This window comes from Lethenteron reissneri, chromosome 46, assembly GCF_015708825.2.
Source record: "Lethenteron reissneri isolate LAM-NWPU_2019-01 chromosome 46, ASM1570882v1, whole genome shotgun sequence".
Classification (NCBI taxonomy): domain Eukaryota; kingdom Metazoa; phylum Chordata; class Hyperoartia; order Petromyzontiformes; family Petromyzontidae; genus Lethenteron; species Lethenteron reissneri.
Genome location: NC_083824.1, coordinates 4,978,193 through 5,002,034, shown reverse-complemented (window position 1 = coordinate 5,002,034; position 23,842 = coordinate 4,978,193). Strand labels below are relative to the sequence as shown.

The 23,842-nt window shown below is 50.3% G+C and overlaps 1 protein-coding gene across 2 annotated transcripts; it reads left to right on the top strand.

Annotated features, from left to right (window-relative positions):
• Positions 1–914: 914 nt before the first annotated feature.
• On the top strand, positions 915–23,318 carry LOC133354127 (5-hydroxytryptamine receptor 1A-alpha-like). 2 transcript variants are annotated; one of them, XM_061570722.1, is made up of 2 exons: positions 915–2,783; positions 18,200–18,384. In XM_061570722.1, exons 1-2 carry the CDS (start codon positions 1,735–1,737, stop codon positions 18,249–18,251), a joined length of 1,101 nt encoding a protein of 366 aa, XP_061426706.1. In that variant the 5' UTR covers positions 915–1,734; the 3' UTR covers positions 18,252–18,384. The 2 variants fall into 2 exon arrangements, with proteins under 2 accessions (XP_061426706.1, XP_061426705.1); XM_061570721.1 differs by having other exon boundaries at positions 921–2,769; positions 18,200–23,318.
• Positions 23,319–23,842: the final 524 nt, after the last annotated feature.

Genomic DNA, 23,842 nt, shown 5'->3' with positions numbered 1-23,842 from the left:
TCGAACTCGGGTCGCCGGGTTCGTAGCGCAGCACGCTGACCGCTACACCACCGCTCCCCTCCCCCCCACATTGTTACAAAGACAAGCACACAGGCGTGCACACACAGAACAACATCCACACACACAGACACACGCACCCATTACAACCACACACAACCACACGGCCACAAGAAGACAAAGACACCCTCCCAGTGCAGTCTGCTCCAGGCTGAAGGAACCTGTTAGCGAGTCGCAGCAGCAGCAGCAGCAGCGTAAACGCCGATACCAGTACCACGCCCGACCGCCTTTGTTTCCCAGTGTCGAGATGTTCGTACCGCAACAGGTACTTTACCAATTTAAGGCTGAGTTGCCCTAGAGGACGCCCAGGACCCCTTCGGATATCACTCGCCGCTGATGTTCGCCGTGGCCGTAGCGCGCGCGCGGTGCGCTGACCGCTGCGCCACCGTTCGTTCTCCACACTCACAAACGAACGGACACACACACACATATAACACACACACATATAACACACACAAATATTACACACACACATATAACACACACGCAAATATTACACACAACGATTACACACACACAAATATCACACACACACACGGAGACACAAGCACGCACACACAAGCGCACAGAAACACGCGTACACGCAAAAGACAAAAGTGCCTCGTGTAGCCGTGAGCACGCGTTGGGGCAAGGCACCTGTTAGCGAGCACCTATGAATTCGGTGCGTGATGGCCAACACCACGCCCGCCCGTCTTTGCCTCCCTCGTGGCGATGTTTACACACCGCGCCAGGTACTCATTTGAGGCTGAGTCAACCTAGGGGAGGGCCCAGGACCGTTTCAGACAAATCGGCAATGGGGGGGTCGCCGGGATCGTAGTGCAAGCAGTCGCTAGCCACGACTCGACCGCTCCCCGCACGCTCGCACTCACGCGCTCCGATAGCCCGCGCAGAGATAATCATCGGCGAGCAGAGAGGAGCACCTGCATGATAGGAGCGAGGAGAAACGCGCATTAGCTACACGCACGCACACACACACACACACTGGCACGCACACACACTGGCACACACACACGCACATCACACACACACACTGGCACGCACACACGCACACATCACACACACACGCGCGCGCGCGCAGACACGCAGACAGACAAGGCGGCTAATAGAAAGTGCTTAGCTGAATGCTAAATCATATTGCGGCCAGAAAGTGTTAAGAAAGAGCTTTGTTCGGCCAGTGTGCTCAACAGTGAGCACGTGTGGACTGTCGGCTCTCAACAGTACACTGCCTTCGTAACACGACGCGTGTTTACGCATTAATACGCGAGCGTGTGTGCGACGCTCTCCGCTTAATTGTACCCAACATAAGGATAACATACATACCGTACACACGTACGAGTTAATATATGTGCATTAAACCGACCTGCACGTATATATATGCAGGCGCATCTTATGATACGCACATCTTAGAGCACACGCGCGCACGCCTTGCTGTGTCTCTGCACAGCTTGCCTCGTGCATCCACACACGCACCCACAGCGATCTTTGTTATCCGACTTAAACACATGACATTCTGTGTCTGTATGTATATACTGCACGGTGCATACGTACGTCTCGGGCATACGCGTGCGCACATCCTACGCGTACACGATCTGCATAGCTCACACAACACAACACACACACACCCATGCATACCTTTCACTACTCTTCCACGACAAGAGAGAACAGCGAACAGGAGCTATGAAAATCAGCTACCCTCTCAACCACTCCTCCTCCTCCTCGTCGTCGTCCTCCAGCCTGGGCTTCACCCTGGGATACATTGACACAGCAGCAGCAGCCACTCAAAGCACCGACATCTCCCACCACCACCATCATCAGCCCGGGCCATCGCTGCTCTACCAGACCGCGACCTCCTCGGCGCTGGGCGCCCTCATCGCCTGCTCCATCGCGGGCAACGCTTTCGTGCTCGCCGCCATCTACCTGGAGCGCTCCCTGCAGACCGTGGCCAACTACCTGATCGGCTCCCTGGCCGTCACGGACCTGCTGGTGTCCGTGCTCGTGCTGCCCGTGGCCGCACTCTACCAGGTGCTGGGCCGCTGGACCTTGGGCCAGGCCGTGTGCGACGCCTTCATCGCGCTCGACGTCCTGTGCTGCACCTCCTCCATCCTGCACCTGTGCGCCATCGCGCTCGACCGCTACTGGGCCATCACGGACCCCGTGGACTACGTGAACAAGAGGACGCCCCGCCGAGCGGCGCTCATGATCGCCGTCACCTGGGCCGTGGGATTCTCCATCTCCATCCCGCCCGTGCTGGGATGGAGGCAGGCGGAGGACAGGGCCGACCAGGACGCTTGCAACATCAGCCAGCACCTGGGCTACACGATCTACTCCACATTCGGCGCCTTCTACATCCCGCTGGTGCTCATGCTGGTGCTGTACGGGAAGATCTTCGGCGCGGCCAGGTTCAGGATTCGCAGCACCATCAAGAGGTCACAGAAGAGACCCGCGGAGCCCACGGACGTGGTGGTGGTGGTGGTGTCCACCACGCCGGTGGAGTCCCCTCAACAATTGGACGGCGTCAATGGCGGTGGACGACCCGAGGAGTTGCCGGGGAAGGCAAAGTCGAGGTCGAATTCGGATCAGACGGTTCAGCAGCAGCAGCAGCAACATCTGAAGAAGCAAAGAAGCCTCAAGGATTCCATCAAGAAGTCCGTGATGGGCAAAGCGAGACACCAGAGCATCGCGTCCGACGGCGGATCAGAGAAACGTGGCAAGGTTGAGCAGTCTTTGTGCGTTCACGTTCCATCGTGCTCACGCATTGCACGCGCGTGTATTGAGTGCCTGTGGAGTGGTTGTCGCACTTCTGCTGAGAAAGCCGCCCACCCGAGTTCGATTGTCGCATCACGATCAGCCTCGGTCGCGAACAATTGAGCGGTCTCCCCGACGTTAACTACTCAGCCTTAAATGCATACCTCGTACAGTGTGCAAGCACTGGGGGGTACACAGGAGGCCGCGTGTAAGGATTGGCCACAACCACCCCTTCGCTAACAGCTGAGTCGACCTAGGGGAGGCTCAACCCCGGTTCATCTGTCACTTTCCATTGACATTACCCGCGGCTGGGAATTTAACTCAGGTGGCTGGGTTTGTAACGCGCTGCGCTAACCAGTGCACCACCGCTCCCCTTTGTCTTTGTTACACACAAAGACACTGAGGATCGTTGTCTTTGCGTTCATCCGCGTGTGTTTGTGTCTGCGTGTTCATATATTAAGCCTCGAATGAGTTCCTGGTGCGCTGTGCAGACATCGCCACTCGGGAGACAAAGACGGCCAGGCGTGGTGCTGGCCACCCACCCACCCCCTCGTGTGCTGTATCGGCCTCCATAGGGTGCTCGCTAACAGCACTTGCCGCCACAGTATGTTAATGGATATGCGGGGCATCTGTGACTTTGTGCTCGTGTACACGTGTGCGTCCATACAGGTGCGTGTTTGCTAATGACTGGGTGTCCAGTTACTCTTTGGGGAAACATCCTCATGAATGCGCGCACGATCTCATCAGATCTCGGAAGCAAAGCGGGATTTGAGCGTGTTGCTTTCGATGGTGGGAGACTGAAATGGGGAATTCTTAGGCTTTAAGTAGGCTTCAGCTGCGAGATGGCCATGGATACACTAGTCCAACCAGTGGATTATTGAATCCATCTGTGCGGAGCTTCGAGCGTCACCCACCCCGTGTATTGCTTAGTGGGGTCTCCGGATTTCTTCTCACGCGAAACCAAAGCACTCATTCGGAAAATTGGCCAAACATCTCCAATGCAGACTCTTAGGACATTCCTGAGTAAAAAGCATTTATTACACAGGCGAGAATAGTGATTAATAATCATGCAATGCGCCTTAAACGCATTACAATGTACGTATGGTTATTTTACTGCTTGTTATGATGAACGATACGCTAATTCATGGAATATCTGTGCTTGTGTTGAGCGAGACTTGTTTTGTCTGATGACACTGGTCAACACACTTTTTCTGACATAAGGTATTCCAACGGTATTAAGGTAATTTTGGGGTGCTGATTCCAAATCTGGCATCAGTTTTTGTCTATGACATCAGGTTTTTGAGATATCAAATATTGCATTTTCAATAAAAACTGCAGAAGAAAGATATTAAATAAATGTGGATATCTACATAAAATGATATTATAAACACACTATCCTAAAAATACAGCACCACATTTTAACACTAAAGCAGTCACTGACTCGCAACAACTTGCAATCATAAGTGACAGAGTTAATTTCGGGTAAAATAAATGAAAATGGGGTATGCCGATAGCATAAAAATGATGTGATAGAGCAAATCTGAGATCAGATTTGGAATCAGCACCCTAAAATTAGTCTAAAACAGCTGCAAAAGTCCAGGCCAGAAAAAAAATGTTTTTTTTTTGTTGACCAGTGTAATTATGGTTCTTCGTAACCATACACACACTATCCATGTTTTCCCAGGAAAGCCTCACTGTGTTTCAAGATTATTATATATTTTTTATCAGGAGCATCCTGCCCTGGGATATCTGGCCAATCCAATGTACCCTTCGAGTGTTTTCCAGTTAATCTCCCACGTATTTGTCTCACGTTTTCATATATATTTTGTTACATCAACAAACAAAAAGAGTGCCTGTCTCGAACCAAATCAAATTGGTGATCAAGCACTCCACAGTTCGCTCCTTTTGTACGTTCATTGGTGGCCAGTTGCCTCCTTATCACTCTTCTATTGCTACTAGCACGGTCTCCATTCGCATGAACGTCACTTGTCGATTCCATCACCGATGTTGACGACTCGTTCCAGCAAACACTGACAGCCTCGTCTCATTCACACTGTTCACACTCACCACACTGCAGGTCACAACAACACACTCACCCACTCACTCACCCACTCACTCACCCACTCACTCACCCACTCACTCACCCACCCACTCACCCACTCATCACACTGCAGTTCATAACAACACACTCACCCACTCACCACACTGCTGGTCACAACAACACACTCACCCACTCACTCACCCACTCACCCACTCACCACACTGCAGGTCACAACAACACACTCACCCACTCACCCACTCACCACACTACAAGTCACAACAACACATTCACCCACTCACTCACCCACTCACCACACTGCAGGTCACAACAACACACCCACTCACTCACCACACTGCAGGTCACAACAACACACTCACCCACTCACCCACTCACCACACTACAGGTCACAACAACACACTCACCCACTCACTCACCCACTCACCACACTGCAGGTCACAACAACACACTCACCCACTCACTCACCCACTCACCACACTACAGGTCACAACAACACACTCACCCACTCGCTCACCCACTCACCACACTGCAGGTCACAACAACACACTCACCCACTCACTCACCACACTGCAGGTCACAACAACACACTCACTCACCACACTGCAGGTCACAACAACACACTCACCCACTCACTCACCCACTCACTCACCCACCCACTCACCCACTCATCACACTGCAGTTCATAACAACACACTCACCCACTCACCACACTGCTGGTCACAACAACACACTCACCCACTCACTCACCCACTCACCACACTGCAGGTCACAACAACACACTCACCCACTCACTCACCCACTCACCACACTACAGGTCACAACAACACATTCACCCACTCACTCACCCACTCACCCAATCACCACACTGCAGGTCACAATAACACATCCACTCACTCACTCACCACACTGCAGGTCACAACAACACACTCACCCACTCACCACACTACAGGTCACAACAACACACTCACCCACTCACTCACCCACTCACCACACTGCAGGTCACAACAACACACTCACCCACTCACTCACACACTCACCACACTGCAGGTCACAACAACACACTCACCCACTCACTCACCACACTGCAGGTCACAACAACACACTCACTCACCACACTGCAGGTCAAAACAACACACTCACTCACTCACCCACTCACCACACTGCAGGTCACAACAACACACTCACCCACCACACTGCAAGTCAACACAACACACTCACCCACTCACTCACCCACTCACCACACTGCAGGTCACAACAACACACTCAACCACCCACTCACTCACCACACTGCAGGTCACAACAACACACTCAACCACCCACTCACTCACCACACTGCAGGTCACAACAACACACTCACTCACTCACTCACCCACTCACCACACTGCAGGTCACAACAACACACTCACCCACCACACTGCAAGTCAACACAACACACTCACCCACTCACTCACCCACTCACCACACTGCAGGTCACAACAACACACTCAACCACCCACTCACTCACCACACTGCAGGTCACAACAACACACTCACTCACTCACTCACCCACTCACCACACTGCAGGTCACAACAACACACTCACCCACCACACTGCAAGTCAACACAACACACTCACCCACTCACTCACCCACTCACCACACTGCAGGTCACAACAACACACTCACCCACTCGCTCACCCACTCACCACACTGCAGGTCACAACAACACACTCAACCACCCACTCACTCACCACACTGCAGGTCACAACAACACACTCACTCACCACACTGCAGGTCAAAACAACACACTCACTCACTCACCACACTGCAGGTCACAACAACACACTCACCCACCACACTGCAAGTCAACACAACACACTCACCCACTCACTCACCCACTCACCACACTGCAGGTCACAACAACACACTCAACCACCCACTCACTCACCACACTGCAGGTCACAACAACACACTCAACCACCCACTCACTCACCACACTGCAGGTCACAACAACACACTCACTCACTCACTCACCCACTCACCACACTGCAGGTCACAACAACACACTCACCCACCACACTGCAAGTCAACAGAACACACTCACCCACTCACTCACCCACTCACCACACTGCAGGTCACAACAACACACTCAACCACCCACTCACTCACCACACTGCAGGTCACAACAACACACTCAACCACCCACTCACTCACCACACTGCAGGTCACAACAACACACTCACTCACTCACTCACCCACTCACCACACTGCAGGTCACAACAACACACTCACCCACCACACTGCAAGTCAACAGAACACACTCACCCACTCACTCACCCACTCACCACACTGCAGGTCACAACAACACACTCAACCACCCACTCACTCACCACACTGCAGGTCACAACAACACACTCAACCACCCACCCACTCACCACACTGCAGGTCACAACAACACACTCACTCACTCACTCACCCACTCACCACACTGCAGGTCACAACAACACACTCAACCACCCACTCACTCACCACACTGCAGATCAAAACAACACACTCACCCACTCACTCACCCACTCACCACACTGCAGGTCACAACAACACACTCACCCACTCATCCACTCACCACACTGCAGGTCAAAACAACACACTCACCCACTCACTCACCCACTCACCACACAGCAGGTCACAACAACACACTCAACCACCCATCCACTCACCACACTGCAGGTCACAACAACACACTCACCCACCCACCCACTCACCACACTGCAGGTCACAACAACACACTCACCCACCCACCCACTCACCACACTGCAGGTCACAACAACACACTCACCCACCCACCCACTCACCACACTGCAGGTCACACCACTTAAATCTCTTTCGGCGTGTATGTCCCCACGCACTCGCTCAATTTTGCAATCCCCTCCTGTTATCCCTTCTCTCGAGGGTATTTAAACTCTCGCCGTTTATTTCTGGCCGCTTGTCGTCTATGATCGACATTCGTTTTTGTTTTTAACACGAGTCGGCGACCCGTGGCTCTGCGATGTAGAATCATAGACAGCTGTCATGCCCACCGTCTTCCCATTGTACTCGGAGCACGAACAGTAATCTGGTCTTTCTTTTACGTGATATTCTCTAGGATTTCAAGAATATTATGGTCGAAAGACTGAGATTTATAGGAAGCAAATGTTTCAAAAGTTAGAGCGATTTTAAATCAACCGCGTCAGCATTCTGTACGAGTTGCTGACGCCGCTTGCCGGACTTCCTCTCCATCTTACGCCGTTTCACGGCAATTAAAAATGTGCATTTGCTACGCAGAAAATCCCGTGTAGCCAGCTACCCAGCTATGTTCTGGTGGCAACGGCCCGACTGAGCAGCCACTCGCAACTGGGTTGATGTTGGGGTGATGGAGAGGAACGCAGCAGCGAGCCAGATCGCTGATGCATAAGATTGTAGTTTTTTTTAAGACGTAGATTGTATTTATTGAGATGTAGATTGTATTTATTGAGACAGATTCTATTTATTGAGACGTATATTGTATTCATTGAGACACATATTCTATTTATTGAAACATAGATTGTATTTATTGAGACATAGGTTATATTTATTGAGACGTAGATTGTATTTATTGAGACGGAATGTATTTATTGAGACGTAGATTGTATTCATTTAATAGCAGCATCATATACCGCATCTCTAGAGTCGAGAAAGGTTGAGCCTGGACAGCGCGTGGATGGGTGACCACCGCGTAAATAAACCGGGCTGCTATCGGCTGCTTCACTGCGACATTGCCAGCGGGGGGCATTGCAACAACATTCATTGTTGTCCTGTTCTATGCTCCCCCACCATCAGCAATGTCGCACTAACCCAGCCTGATGACGAGGCAGCGTGGGGTTGAATCAATACCTCGCGCTACAGCATGGGGGGAGGCCCCCATCCAGCAGCGGATTGACAAAGAGGACTGTCTGTACGTGCGCGCGTGCGCGTGTGTGTGCGCGCGCGTGCGCGTGTTTGTGCGCGCGTGTGTGCGCGCGTGTGTGTGCGCGCGCGTGTGTGTGCGCGTGTGTGTGCGCGCGTGTGCGCGTGTGTGTGCGCGTGTGTGTGTGCGCGTGTGTGCGCGCGTGTGTGTGTGTGCGCGCGTGTGCGCGTGTGTGTGTGCGTGTGCGCGTGTGTGTGCGCGCGCACGTGCGCGTGTGTGTGCGCGCGCGCGTGCTCTCGTTATACCACACACGTGAGCGAGAGAGGTTGTACGTTGAACCTCTTTCGCACCGTACATAGCCAACCGTGCTAATCGGAAGTGCGGGACGCGTTGTATGACCGACTGACCATGAACACGGTGGGTGGTGGCGACTGGGTAAGGCGTGGAGCAGTTCATCCGGAGGCTTTATCCGCCCCTCGTGATGCGGTTGTGATTGCTCAGCATCACGCTGCCCCTGTGTGCCGCTGGTAGCGGCTGGGCCCTGCTGGTGCCACGCATGGGGGTTGTGTTGAATTATCACGAGATTTGACTCGATCGGTAGGTAGCAGGCCGTTTGTAGGGAGACCATTGTTGCCTTATATTTCCACAACGACCCCCACACCATCATTATTTTGTGTTCCGTATTCTAGGAGTTTTGCATCGATCCAGCGAGCCATGTCTACGAGAGGTATCTGCCTAAAACGCATTCGGCAGTTCCTCAAGCAAGCATGACGCTGCTGATGAGAGTTTGAATGTCGAAACCGGCCCAGAGTTTTGCTTGTGTTAGAATAAAGTTTTGCTGCAATTTTGCACGACTGATAGGATGTTTAACAACAGCAACTTAAATATTTATTCTTTTATGTTGAGAAACAATTACGGGAAGGAGGGGTATTGTCTGCTTATTTTTTTTTATAGATTCGTGTGGAGCCAGTGGTGGACATTCCACATACTTATTATACAATATTATCATCAGCAGCAGTAGCGGGTGATTTATACGCAGCAACAGCATCATTATAATCAGCAGCAGCATCCGATACATCATCACCATGAACAGGAGGAGCATCTTAGACAACATATTATCATCATCATTATCAGCAGCAGCTGCTGCTGCGACACGAGAAGCAGGAGCAGAGTTGTTAGCTTTGTTAATACTATTATCGTTATCAGCAGAACCTTCAACATTAGCTTCAGCATTATAAATAAGCTTCCTCATTAGCAAAAGCAGCAACCAGTATGATGATAATCATCAGCTTCAGCGTCAGCATCGGCCGATGTCTTTATTACGTATATCTGGTGCGGGATTATCATCATCATCATCAGTTTCCTCATCATCAGCTTCATGGCCAGCATAAGTAGCAGTGGCAGCATCATCATCATTATCATCACACTTAGCATCATTATCATCATACGTAGTATCATTATCATACGTAGTATCATTATCATTATGCGCATTATCATTATCATCATACGCAGTCATCATCAGTGATCAGCTTCATTAGCATCTTCATCATCATCACCGCCAACAGCTTCATCGCCCATAACATCATCGTCGTCACCGCTACCGTGCACTGAGCAAAGTGACCTCCACTCTAGATTTGAAGCTTTCGTGACTGCAAGGATTCATACTGTTGGGTTTTTTCGGAAAAGTCACGTAGGTAAAAAAAAAATTAAAATTAATAAAAGTAAAATAAAAATCACGACGTTTCGGAGGCAACACAAGCTTCCGTCTTCAGGTGGAACCGTCACAGCACGATTGCTGTATCAGAATTTCTCTTACGTGATTTTTATTTTACTTTTATTAATTTTTATTTTAATTTTTTACCTACGTGACTTTACCGAAAAAACCCAAGAGTATGACCTCCACTCGTTCAGTGTTCGTCAAAGTGGGTGTCATGTCCAGGCGATCCATTTATAGATACCCCACCAAAACGGGACATTGCTCGAGAAAAACAGCCCCCTTTGCAGGTGTCTCTTTCACCAATCGCGACGTTCGTACAGCTCCCCTCTCGTGATCCCTGCTAGCACCATCCTTCTCTGCCCCCCCCCCCCCCCCGCACAAGACACGGAGACACCGCGTGTACAATATTCACTTCGCTCACCCCCTTCTAAGACGGAAATAAGAGGGTCGTTAAATTTCGATTTAAAGCTTTCGTGACTGCAGAGATTCATCTTCTTGGTTCTTCTGAGGACGGCTGCTTGCGTTGTGGCCGAAACGTCGTGAGAATGATTTTATTATGTTTTATTTTTATTATTTTATTACTTCCCTTCTACGTGACTTTACCGTAAGAACCAAGAAGATGAAGAGGGTCGTTATAAACCAATGGGGTGTCTATAAATGGATCGCCCTGGATAATGATCGAACACACAAACGGCAGTTCATGAAATGTCACGATCTGGGGGGATTGGGGGAGTGGTGGGAGCATCACCGTTTGAGAATTGATTCCTTTTTCTCGACTCCGGCTATGCGGTCTCGTTTGTGTCGTTGCCTTTAGTTCCCGTTAGCCTCGACGTTAAATGGTAACCACGTCGGAGGGGAAACAGCAATGGGTGAGCCCAGCGCTGTGATGGTGCGGGCATCTGGCGCACCACGCGATGGAGCCAGCCAGTTTCAATTCCCGTCCGCAGTGGCGACGACATCTGTAGAGCAATGGAACCAATTTAACCTGGAAGACATTTTTAAAGATTTTCGCAAGGAAGGCTGCAAAGTTGGCCTCGGGTTAAATACGATGAAATAAGTTCACGTACGAAAAATGAACAACTTCAATATCCGACCTCAGCCCCGCCTTCACCAACCGGCACTGACCAGCGTGGTGAAGTATGGTCAACCGATCCCAATGACCATCAAGGCAGGTGGATTGACTCGTGATCGAGCTGTGGTGTGAGTGCAAGTAAGAATGTGCCAGCAACCGACGATTCGGTGCGTCGTTCCGCGCGTCTTCATATTTTGCCGCGTTCACCTGAACTTGAATACGGCCACAATCTGCCAGGCCCTCTGTGAATTTCGCCAGGGACGAGAGAGCGCACCCTGCGCGACCGCGAGCGGTGTGTTCCCGTTCGCCAGCCGCTCCTCGCCTCAATAAGTGCCAAGGTCACTTTGCGTCGGAGAGAATGCGGATCGAATCGAAGCTATTCCCACCGGCAAACGCTGGGTAATTTAAGAGATGGCGACGTGGATCAGGGGGATTATAACGACCGTGGTGGGAAACCCTGAGCCGGCAAGGCAAGGAAGTCTGAGTTCGAATCTCGGTTTGAGCCACCCGTGTGGCAATGCATGTATTTCGATTTAAAGCTTTCGTGACTGCAGGGATTCATCTTCTTGGTTCTTTCGGTAAAGTCAAGTAGAATGGAAATAATAAAATAATAAAAATAAAGCATAATAAAATAATTCTCACGACGTTTCGGCCACAACGCAAGCAGCCGTCCTCAGGTGGAGAACAGGTCTGTCATTCAGACTCTGTCTTCTCGACAGACCTGTTCTCCACCTGAGGACGGCTGCTTGCGTTGTGGCCGAAACGTCGTGAGAATTATTTTATTATGTTTTATTTGCATTACTTTATTATTTCCATTCTACGTGACTTTACCGAAAGAACCAAGAAAATGCATGTATGTTGAACTTCTTTCGCGCCGTACATCACCAGTCGTGCTAATCGGAGGTCAAAGTGCCCTTCACACCGTTGGTGGCCTTAAGCCGGTGATGGAAACTTCACGTGGCTAATATTGAGCCCAGTTTGTACAACAGAGCGAGAAAATTTGTCGAACGCCGAGCCAAAAATTGATGACATTCTGAGTTCGAATTCGGGTGTCAGCCGCACGAGATGAAACTGGCCTCTCGAGTTTTGAGAGATGATGGGGTCAGCCCAGTCGCCAATGGCCGTGTACATGTATACATTTAATCACAAGGTTTGGTGAAGACCAAACATGATAATGCAGTGAGAAAATGTGTGCACATTTGTAGCGGTTGTCATTTTCCGGCGATGTCATCGTCCGGCGCTGTCAATTAAATTGCACCAATAGCGCGGTTGGAGTGCGTACATAATAATTAATAATTAATTCACAGTCCCGTCTCAATCCACTGCTGGATGAAGGCCTTCCCATACCATGTGGGTGACGGCAGTTTCTTGAACATACCCTTACCATACTTCACCACACTGGTCAGTGTGGGTTGGTGGTGGTGGTGGTGGTGAATCATAACTGATTCAGATATCATCCGCCACTGATGTTAGCCATGTCTGAGAATCGAACTTGGGTCGCCGGGATTTCTTAGCGCAGTGTGCCCTAACCACTGCACCACTACTCCACCCGCAGTTGTTGATGTATCGTGACAAATAACGTAAACAAACAATACATACAGCACTGTAAATTTAAACAAAATCTGAGCATAAAATGAAAACATGAAGTGACTGCAGTGGCAGTTTGCGCTGTGGCGAATAAGTGCAAACAACAGAAACATCTCACAGCCTCCAATGCTGCAGGGACATTCGGCGTTATCTGCCGATCTCCCACGGTGATGCAGTTGCGCGGGCTAATATTGATATATACTTTAAATTCAAATCACCGAGTGCTGCTTTTCTTTTTTCGCTCTTTCACCTTAATTTTATTCCGACCGCGCTCGTGGTGTGACGCCGCGAGACGAACAGATTTCCATTCGGAGTTCACGGAGCGAGCGGTTCAACATCGCCGTGGTGTGTCCGGGGGTGACGGTCCTGGAAGAGGCTACCGTAGAACTACTTCTGAAGTCGCTTGAACGGGACTCATCCACCTGACCACAAGTTCTAGATAGAGTGTGTTCTTCGCGTGTCAATCAAACGCATTTATGTTTTATTTACAGAGTTGAAATATTCTAAATTAAAGTAAAAAAACTGATTTGAAGCTTTCGTGACTGCAAGGATTGATATTCATAGGTTTTTTTCGGTAAAGTCACCCTCAACCAATATATATACAAGGACTGTTTTATTAGAATTTCTCTTACTTGATACAGCTGTCGTGCTGTGACGGTTCCACCTGAAGACGGAAGCTTGTGTTGCCTCCGAAACGTCGTGATTTTTATTTTATTTTTATTTTACTTTTATTAATTTTTATTAGTTTACCTACGTGACTTTACCGAAAAAACCTAAGAATATTAAAAAAACACTCAACAAGTTTGATGATTATCATGGCGTGCAGACAGATTTCAAGTTAATCTCGTTTACCCAGCTAAGAACTCAAAATACCAGGATGAGTCTCATTTGCAAGAGATACCTGGGGCGTTAGCAATGATTGCCGTGCGTATAATCCCAACTGAGTAATTTGCGGCGTCATTTTCGAATTTGGCCAAACGTGGACCTCGACGCCAGCACACAATGGGCCTACTCTTGCAAACGACGTCACGATGTGGGGGGACAGTGGATATTTAACGTCCGCTGTGGAGAAGAGAGAGTGCAGTGTCATTCTGGCTGCTACGCCCGCGCGGTATTAATCGGGGCGGCCGCTGGGGTTCGAACCACGAACCTCTTCACCCCACATTGGTGGCCAGGCTGAGACCACCGCTCACCACACTTGACAGTGAGGTTCGAGAAACAGCCGCCTATCGCCCGCAAGAGATGTGCAGCATCTAATTTATTGTAAACTACGATATGCCAATTAGGGTGCAATGTGTAATTGGTTTCTAAATTACACACCTCGACGTAATTGGATAATTGGTATCTAAACTGCATGAGATAAGAGTCAATTTGTGATTTGTATTATCCGCTACAATAATCCGTAAACTTGCAATTATAATGTATCTCACCGCTCTCTAAAATAATGTACCTGGATGTGAAACCAGGCTCTCAGTAAAGCTGGCTCAGTGTCTCTGGCATGGTCATTATGAGTCTCACTGAGCCACCCCGTGACCTCAACTTGGAAGCCAGTGTATCTATGTACTGTACGTATCAATCTTGATTCGAAGCTTTCGTGACTGCAGGAAGTCATACTCTTTTAGTTATTTCGGTAAAGTCACGTGGGTAGAAAAAACACAATCAACCGCCTTCAGGTGAAGACCGCCTTCAGGTGAAAACGGTTGCTTGCGTGGCGATCGAAACCTCGTGATCTATTGTTTTTTCTGCCCATGTGACTTTACCGAAAGAACTAAAGAGTGCTGCATGTATGTTTAACTTTTTTCGCACCGTACGTAGCCAAACGTGCTAATCGGAGGTGCGACCTGCAATGTGGCGGGTGAGTGAGTGCTTTGGCGGGTGAGTGATTGGGCGAGTGATTAGGTGAGTAGGTGAATGGGTGAGTGATTGGGTGAGTAGGTGAGTGGGTGAGTGTGCTGTTGTGTGCACATTTATGCGGGGGGGGGGGGGGGTTGGGGATGTGGCAGCAGTGGTGAGCGGTGTTCAATTCTAAGCTCGGTGACCCAAGTTTGATTCCCGTTCGTGGCCAATATCAGAAGCAAGTAAAATATCTCAACCCAACCCTGGCTTGTGCCCCCTTCACCATGCCACACTTACCAGCGTGGTGAAGTATGGTCAAACAATACCCCACGATTGACAAAGCGTGAGGAGTCCTTTACTCGGCAATGACAAGGCCCTTCATATTATTGCTGTTGTTTGCTACTCAATACCTGCTAATGGAAAACAGGTCAATCGTCAATTCCTATCTGCTCATGCGACAACCTTTTAAAATGTCCCAATGTGTTCAAGGTCCCGCGGTGTAAAATGTGACCTCCAAACTGCAGGTCGGTCAATAGTTCTCTCCCCTCCCTGTCCGCTCTGCAAGAGAGCCAATATCTGAAACGTCAGCCTACTGTATGGCACGCGACGATACACCGATTCGTCAGTTTCGTTGGAGAGGATCGCGGTTCGAGGCGAGGGGCCATCCCGGTTAATACCGCGGGAGACTAAAACCTTCAAATGCTTTGCTCTCTCTGCATCACAGGGGAGGTTGGTTTTCCTCGGAGGGCCATCATATCTCGTAGTTTCTAAATAAAGCGCTTTTGCAGAAGCGAGCCCAACGAAGGAGCTTATCATCATGTGGACATTTGTAGCAGCCAAATACTGGAAAACGCATGTGGATTCTAAATGTGTAGGGAAAACCCGGAGGACCCGGAGGAAAATCCACGCAAACACGGGGAGAACACGCAAACTCCAAATATACAGCAGGCGTCAGCGTCGGGATCGAACCCACGACCTCCCGTATACCAGGCGAGAGAATTTAAAAACTCACCACCGTTTGTGCTGGCATCATGCTCTAAATTTGTCACTTTTCTTAAACAACCGTAGCCCAAGGAGATACAATGCCTGACAGGTTAGACCGCTGCAGAGATGGAGCGTTGAAATCTGCTCCTACGGTGATGCAGAAGGACGGCTGCATCAAGACACAAGATGCCAACGGCTTGGGGAAGCCTTCGTCCAAAAGTGGATGAATCATGGCTGAAGATGATGAAGATAGGATCTTTGCTGCAGCTACTGTAAGGTTATATTATAAGGTTACAGACACCCACTTTCACAGCTAGAGAATCGCTTCAGGGGTGAAAGTGATTTCCTAGTGGCGATGATCGACATGAAGCTGCGAACTTTGAGCCGTTTCACGAGCGAGACAAATAATTTTCCTGGGCAGAGATTTGTAGCGTTGGGACACCGGCGATGTTGACGATGAACGGTGATGGACCCAAGTGCACTGCACTTTTCACGGGGACCGTGTCGAGAAACACCACAGCTTCAACAAGGCCACTGTCCGGACGTGGATTTTATAACCCGAGCCCCCCGTAATGCACGAGCGCGCGTGCGTGTGCACGTGCGTTGTGATCACTGCGGTTGTGGCACCGTTGTGTGCCTCTGCGATGGGTTTTCGTTTTATTTGTGTCCGGGACCTCGGGTTTTTCTCTCCGCACTTAGAATCAATGTGGCCGGTTAGAGTATTTGGCTGCTAGAAACTTCACGTGATGATAAGCCACTTCGTTTAGCTATCAATTTTTGGTAGCCAGGTCGCTTCTGAAAAAGAGCTACATAGCTCAGTGAGCCTTACCTGGTAAAATGAAATAAAAAAAATTGTTTAGTGTTTTAGTTTAATCAGAAATGCAGCCGTCCATCTGTCTCCCGCGTACGAGCAAATTTTAACGCTCCATCTCCGCAATGGTCGTACCCTGTCGGGCATTTTATCTCATTGGGCTACGATTGTTTAATAAATGTGGCAAATTTAGAGCATGACGCCAACACAAACGATGGTGAGTTTTTAAATCCTTTATATTAAGTTCGCTTGCTTGCTTGCTTGTGTGCTTGCGTGCTTGCTTGCTTGCTTACGACCGTGCAAATCTTTCGGTCGTTTTTTAACCCACTTCCCGTGATCCAATCGAGCTGACATTTTGCACACAGACTCGTTGTGCGAGACAATTAATGTTCGTGAAAATTTGTTTCCAAAATGTTACACTGTTTAGGGAAAACAAATTAAATATTTGATTACCAATTGCTTAATACTGGCAGACAATCATCTGACCCATAGGTGGCAGCCATCTCAAGCCAAAGGACGAGAGGACTCTAGCCGCCACGCATATAAAGGATTTATAGTGAAAAACTTTGTTTTTACGGGTTATACTTATTTAATTCCTCGCCGGTATACAGGAGGTCGTGGGTTCGATCCCGACCCTGACGCCTGCTGCTGTATATTTGGAGTTTGCGTGTTCTCCCCGGGTTCACGTGGATTTTCCTCCGGGTCCTCCACTTTTTCCCTCTACATTTAGAATCAAATTTCCACGTGATAAGCCGCTCCGTGGAGCTATCATTTGTGGCCAGGTCGCTTCTGAAAAATAGCGATAAAGCTCAGTTGGCCTTACCCCGTAAAATACAAAAAAATTGTTTCGTTTTTCAGTTTTAATTTAATCAAAAAGTAATAATTTGCACCTCGCCTTAAACATACACACACACACTCCTCCTTTGTCGGTTCTCTTACACAGCTCCGCGCATCGATGCAGTTGACGGTTGGGACTCTCTCTAAATCCCGATCGCATCATCGCGTCGCCCCGCTCGAAACGTGGACGGCCGCGTGCCACTTGCGTGGTGCATTCTACGAGCTTGTGCGCGTCCGTGCGCGTGCGTGCGCTCGTGCGCGTGCGTTCGTGCGCGTTCGTGCGCGTGCGTTTGTGCGCGTGCGCGTGCGTGCGCTCGTGCGCGTGCGTTCGTGCGCGTGCGTTCGTGCGCGTGCGTTTGTGCGCGTGCGCGTGCGTGCGCTCGTGCGCGTGCGTTCGTGCGCGTGCGCTCGTGCGCGTGCGTTCGTGCGCGTGCGTTCGTGCGAGTGCGACTACGTGGGCCGGGGTAACGCTCGCGAACGGACGTGCGGCTGCAAACCGCCCAACGTGCGGAGCGACTTTGAGCGAAGGGTCCGAGTGAGTGAGAGAGAGAGAGGAGCCGCGAGTCGTGCCACGCGTGTCTCTCGCCCCCGCAGCAATCCCGGCGCGAGACCATCCGCTCGGAGGATCTGGGCGACGAGGCGGTGAGGAGGGCGGTCGTGGCCAAGGAGCGCAAGGCGGTGAAGACGCTGGGCATCATCATGGGCTCGTTCGTGCTGTGTTGGCTGCCCTTCTTCGTCGTGGCGCTGGTGGTGCCGTTCTGCGGACCGCCCTGCAAGCTGCCGCAGATCATCACGGCCCTCATCACGTGGCTCGGCTACTCCAACTCCCTGCTCAACCCCGTCATCTACGCCTACTTCAATCGGGACTTCCAGAACGCCTTCAAGAAGATCGCCAGGTGCCGGTGCTGCAGAGGGAGAGGCAGGTGCTGAAGTGGCTTGGTGGGGTGGGGGGAGGCGGCTCAGGGTGGTTCTTGATGAGCGTGTCGGAGACATTGAGTTTGAATCTGGGCTGAACCCAACCCATGATTAAACTCGGTTCTTGTAAGTATAGGGGGTTGATGATCTCAGCACGGTCACCAGCGACTCGAGTCGAACTCAAAAATGTATCCCTGCTCTAAAGAGTAATGGGACAGCGTTCACCTCCACTGGTGTTCCTAAACGAGCGATGGAAACCCCCACAATTGAATACTGAACGGGAGCCGTTGACAGCCTCCTTTTCGTACCTGGATTTCAGCCACCCGTGAACTGAGCCGGCTTCTCAAGTGTCACGAAGCTGCGGCCTCGACTCGCCCACCGATGACTCGAGCAAACGCGAACGTCTCTGCGGACGTCTCATGAGAAATCCAGCAGCGCTCTTCCCCGTTGGTTGGCAGTGAGTCGCAGTCACGCAGTGGACGCCAGTCTCTTTGTGGGACCATTATTCAACACCGAGCAAGAACCGCTGATGTCCCTGTGTTCAAATCTGGGTTTAAACCCAGCGGTGATTAAGGCGGAGTTCTCACGTGCAAGCCGGTTGGTTGGTCGGTCGGTCTCAGCCCGGTCACCGGTGACTTAGAAAAATATAAAGAAGAAAAAACATCACTGTGGCAACACCAATTTCTGCTGGTGGCCAAGAGTGAGTGGTGGAAATGCCATGTTCTACAGCTGGGCACTGACCCAGCTCCGCTCAGATTCTGGCCTTTTAATCTTTGATTTCAGCTGCCCCGTCATTAAACCCATTTCCCAAGCGTGACGAGTTGGTATTAGCCAGGTCGCCAGTCTTACTGCACACAAAAGCTCCATCATGTCAAATGTCATCTTTCAATGAATTCGGTGAAACCCAGTTATGGAAGCTGACGTGCATAATCTCACGTTGGGGGGGGAGACTAACCAAGCAGGGAAACGCTCCCTACGCACCGTGATTGCAGGAAGAAGGTGAAGTGATGATTGGTTGGGTCACTCGAGTCATGGAGAAATTCTGATAATGAACGAGCGGTTAAAAAACATATTTGACTTTATTTATCCAGCCAGAAAAATATGCCTCGCTGAATCTCAAGGCCCTCTTTCACGAGGTTCCTGAATTGAGTCGCTTGGTGGTTTTCTAATGAGTGATTTTGCATCCGGAAAGAAAGTTGCAGATTCAAGGCGATGACACTGACAAGACCACACGCACAGGTTCACAATAATCCGTGCTCGCTGTACTGCCATCTCGCGAACATCACGCAGCCCGGTGGGTTTGGGGGGACTCACAGCTCGTGATCATCTCCGTGTGATCCACAGACCCTGCCTCTGAAGTGATGAAACGCAGGTGTCACCCACGCACCTGGCCTGTTACAATATTCTGTGCCGCTTTCTGTGTTTGGCTGATTTCGTGCTGTGCGTTGGATCCGATTTCTTGAGGTTTCTGTTTCTCTCTGCTCAGTCCATTGCAATAGGAACGGACCACCGTAGTAGTTTCGATGGATTCCTCTTGCCAATAACATCTGGCAACCCATCAGCATTTGTTCAACAAGCCTGACTGCTGATAAGACCCAGAAACTTGAAAAGGTTACAGTATTTGCTCGTTTAAACAAATGCTGCTTCATAATGTGTCTGTAAAACCAATCGGTTAATGTACTAAGACATCCGTGTTTTTTAATATTTATACGTTTCAAGTTTTTTTGTTTAAACAGGTGAGGAACTCAAGCGAACAGAATTGGTCTAATTTGCAAGCGTGACCTGGGGCATCAATTTGCCAGCATGGGGGCGATGGTTCCAATTGTATCATCCCAATCGGGTAATTCGCGGTGCAATTTAGGAACGTCACAGATTCGGAGGCCCGAGGCTTGTGGCCACGCATTGGCCTCGCTCGCGCGTAAGACATCGGGAAGATCTTTAACGTCCACAGTGCCACGGTGCGACACGGAAGGACGAAAAGCGGTCCAGAGTTTTCTTGCTGAAGCAGATGCGCGCGTGGGTCACGTCGTTCTGTAAAGCCGAGGGGCCGATAGACCGAACAATGTTCGGTCCTTACATGCGGAGGCACGGAACGGAGTTGTTCAATGTTTGCTTCTACAGTATTTGCTTCCGCGTTTTAAAGGTTTGCCACGATGCGTGCGGCGACGTCGGCGATGGGTGACGAGCCACTTCACGTTCGCTCTAACAAGGAGGCGCGGCTCAAAGGGCACAAACGCAGCCGATGTCCCGGTGTTACACGGCGTGCTGATGCGGTGGTTGCGCTGTGTTGACGGTCCGTGCGCTGGACTTGCGATCCAGAGTGCTCGCCGGTTCCATCTCCTGGCGCCGAAGCTGAAACAATGCCGCGGGTTTCTCGTCGACCCCCTGCCCACCCAGTCGAATTTAAATGTCTTCACCGGAGTTAAAATCTACCGGCGTGGCGCGTGCGGTGGGGTAAAGTGTGGGTACCCCTGCATCTTCAAAGACGTACGGCCAGCGTAGAAGAGTAGGCCAAATGCCCTATGAGGCACTCTCTAGAGCTCTCTTTCTCTGGACACTAGAGGGTATTTGCTCCATTCTAGAGCAGCGTTCTTCATTGCAAGGCCCCGCGCGTCACGGGTGGGCCCTGGTGGCACTTTTGTGCGGCCGCTGTCGATCCACGCAGAGTTAAGTCGCCCCCCATCATCATCATCGTCATGGTGCTGCTGTCAAACCCAGCAATGGTTTCAAACGCGTGGCGGCCCCCCACACTGACGATGTCTTATCGGCGAACGTGACCCCCCCCCCTCCCCACCTCCCTGAAAATGAGTGAAGAACGCTGCTCTAGCGGAGGTCCTTCTGCCAGCAGTGGTGTGAGCAAGACCGATTAGCACGGTTGGCCACGTAGGGTGTGAAAGAAGTTCAACATACGGCTGCTTGCGTTGTGACCGAAACGTCGTGACAATTATTTTATTATGTTTTATTTTTATTATTTTATTACTTCCCGTCTACGTGACTTTACCGAAAGAACCAAGAAGATGAATCCCTGCAGTCACGAAAGCTTTAAATCGAAATTTAAGTTCAACATACATTCAAGACGTGACAGGGCTGTGCCCACCAACTGACCGACATCGGTTCCACGCTGGGGTGATGGAGGCAGAGGAGTTGCAAGTGAGATGTCAAACACGAAGCATCTCATCAGGTACGGTGCTGGTGGTGCTGGTGGTGCTGCTGGTGCTGGTTTTGCTGGTGCTGGTGGTGCTGGTGGTGCTGAGACAGCTGCGCCACGTTAGCCGCTTACGTGGTCCTACACATGCAGCTGCTACTGCAGCTGCTGCTGCTCATTCTATAGCTGCTGCTGCTGCTCATTCTATAGTTGCTGCTGCTGCTGCAGCTGCTGTTGCTGCTCATTCTATAGCTGCTACTGCAGCTGCTCATTCTGCAGCTGCTCCTTCTATAGCTGCTACTTCTGCAGCTGCTGCAGCTGCTGCTGCTACTTCTGCAGCTACTGCTGCTTCTACAGCTGCTGCAGCTGCTGCTGCTACTTCTGCAGATGCTGCTGCTGCTTCTGCAGGTGCTGCTGCTCATTCTGCAGCTGCTGCCTCTGCAGCTGCTGCAGCTGCTGATGCTGCTGCTTCTGCAGGTGCTGCTGCTCATTCTGCTACTGCTGCTCCTGGAGCTGCTGTGTTGGCAGTGGTGCACCAGTACAGGCAGCAACAACAACAACAATTAGACACATTCGTCAACAACGCTATGACCTTCGAAGTCAAAAGATATAATTGGCGACGTTTCGGACAATAGCGCTCTTTCATAGAACATAAATAGAGAGCGGTAGAAAGACGAATTGAATATTAATAATTCGTTGGAGACTGCACTGGTTTCCACCATGGGGGCTTTATAGGAATTACATTGTTGTTTGCTGATGCCCAGTTTGTAAATTGACGTATGAATAGCCAGCAACGCCTATAAAGACTGGCTCGGAATATTAGGGGGTGAGTGGCCAGCATTACGCCCGGCCGCCTTTGTCTCCCCAGTGGCGATGTTTACACACCACACCAGGTACTCATTTGAGGCTAAGTCAACCTAGGGGAGGCCCATGACTGGTTCAGATAATCGTCAATGGTGTTGGACGTGAATGGGAATCGAACTCGGGTCGCCAGGCTTGTAGCGCAACGCGCTAACCACTGCGCCACCGCTCCCCACAATCAAAACCCCCACGCAGTGGTAGCGACATAGAGACGCACACACGATGTTACATCGCGGGAGGCATAGAAGGACCATTGCCTGAAACGTCGCCTATTATTTATATACATATAATTGTAAGGCCACTGTGTTATTGACAAATCTGTTCAGATTCGTCGTTAATCAACGTCCGGCTACGGAACCTCGTCGGTCGTGACAATATCCCCGAGTGTAGCCTGGGGCCGTGAATTGAGAGGCGATTTTTACGTGTTTACACAAGTACATCATAGCTGCCGCATTGCCCCGGGTCGATATTGCTCTGGTAATGAAATAAATCGGCGACACGGTATAGTTGTCTTGGGTTGCGCCTTCTGTTGAAGTCGGGTCTACGTGAGCGGTGCCAGGCTAGGTGGTCCAGTCGGCAGAGCCATCGACTCACAAGCAGAAGGAAGGTTCCAGCTAATGGGTCTTTTTTCATCTTATTCTTCTTCCTATAAGCGTCTGGAAATTCACCAGAATTGGCTCAAGCGAGGCCGACTGTGATGATGAGACGCTGTGTTGAACCCGCTCCAGATCTGTGCTCGTGATGAACCAACGCTGATGAAATTAGAAGGCCACGTGGCGAATGGGACGTGTCGGTGCATTGGCTGCTTATTTATTTTCTAATAAATATAAAAAAAACTGAGTAGGTCGTCCATGTGTTGCCAGAGGAGTGAGGGTCTAAACTCGGCAAATCCGTTCATTTGGCAAAGCCGCATAGCAAGCAGCTAGCTGTATGTACGTAATTGGCATCTAAATTACACACCTCAACGTAATCGGGTAATTGGCATCTAAAGTGCATGAAACAAGAGTCACTTGGTGATTTGTATCTCCACGACAATAATCCGTGAACGTGTAATGAGCGTGTACTTCACCGCTCTCGAACATAATAAATTGCCGTTGCCTGCAACCTGGACGCGAACCCAGGCTCTCACTAAAGCTGGCCCAGTGTCTCTGGCACGGCCACCTCGAGTCTAGATTTGAAGTTTTCGTGGCTGCAAAGATCCATACTCTCTGTTTTTTTCGGTAAAGTCACGTAGGTGAAAACAAAATAACATAAAAATAAAACAACTAAATTAATCACGACGTTTCGGAAGCAACACACGTGTCTCTTAATAGCTC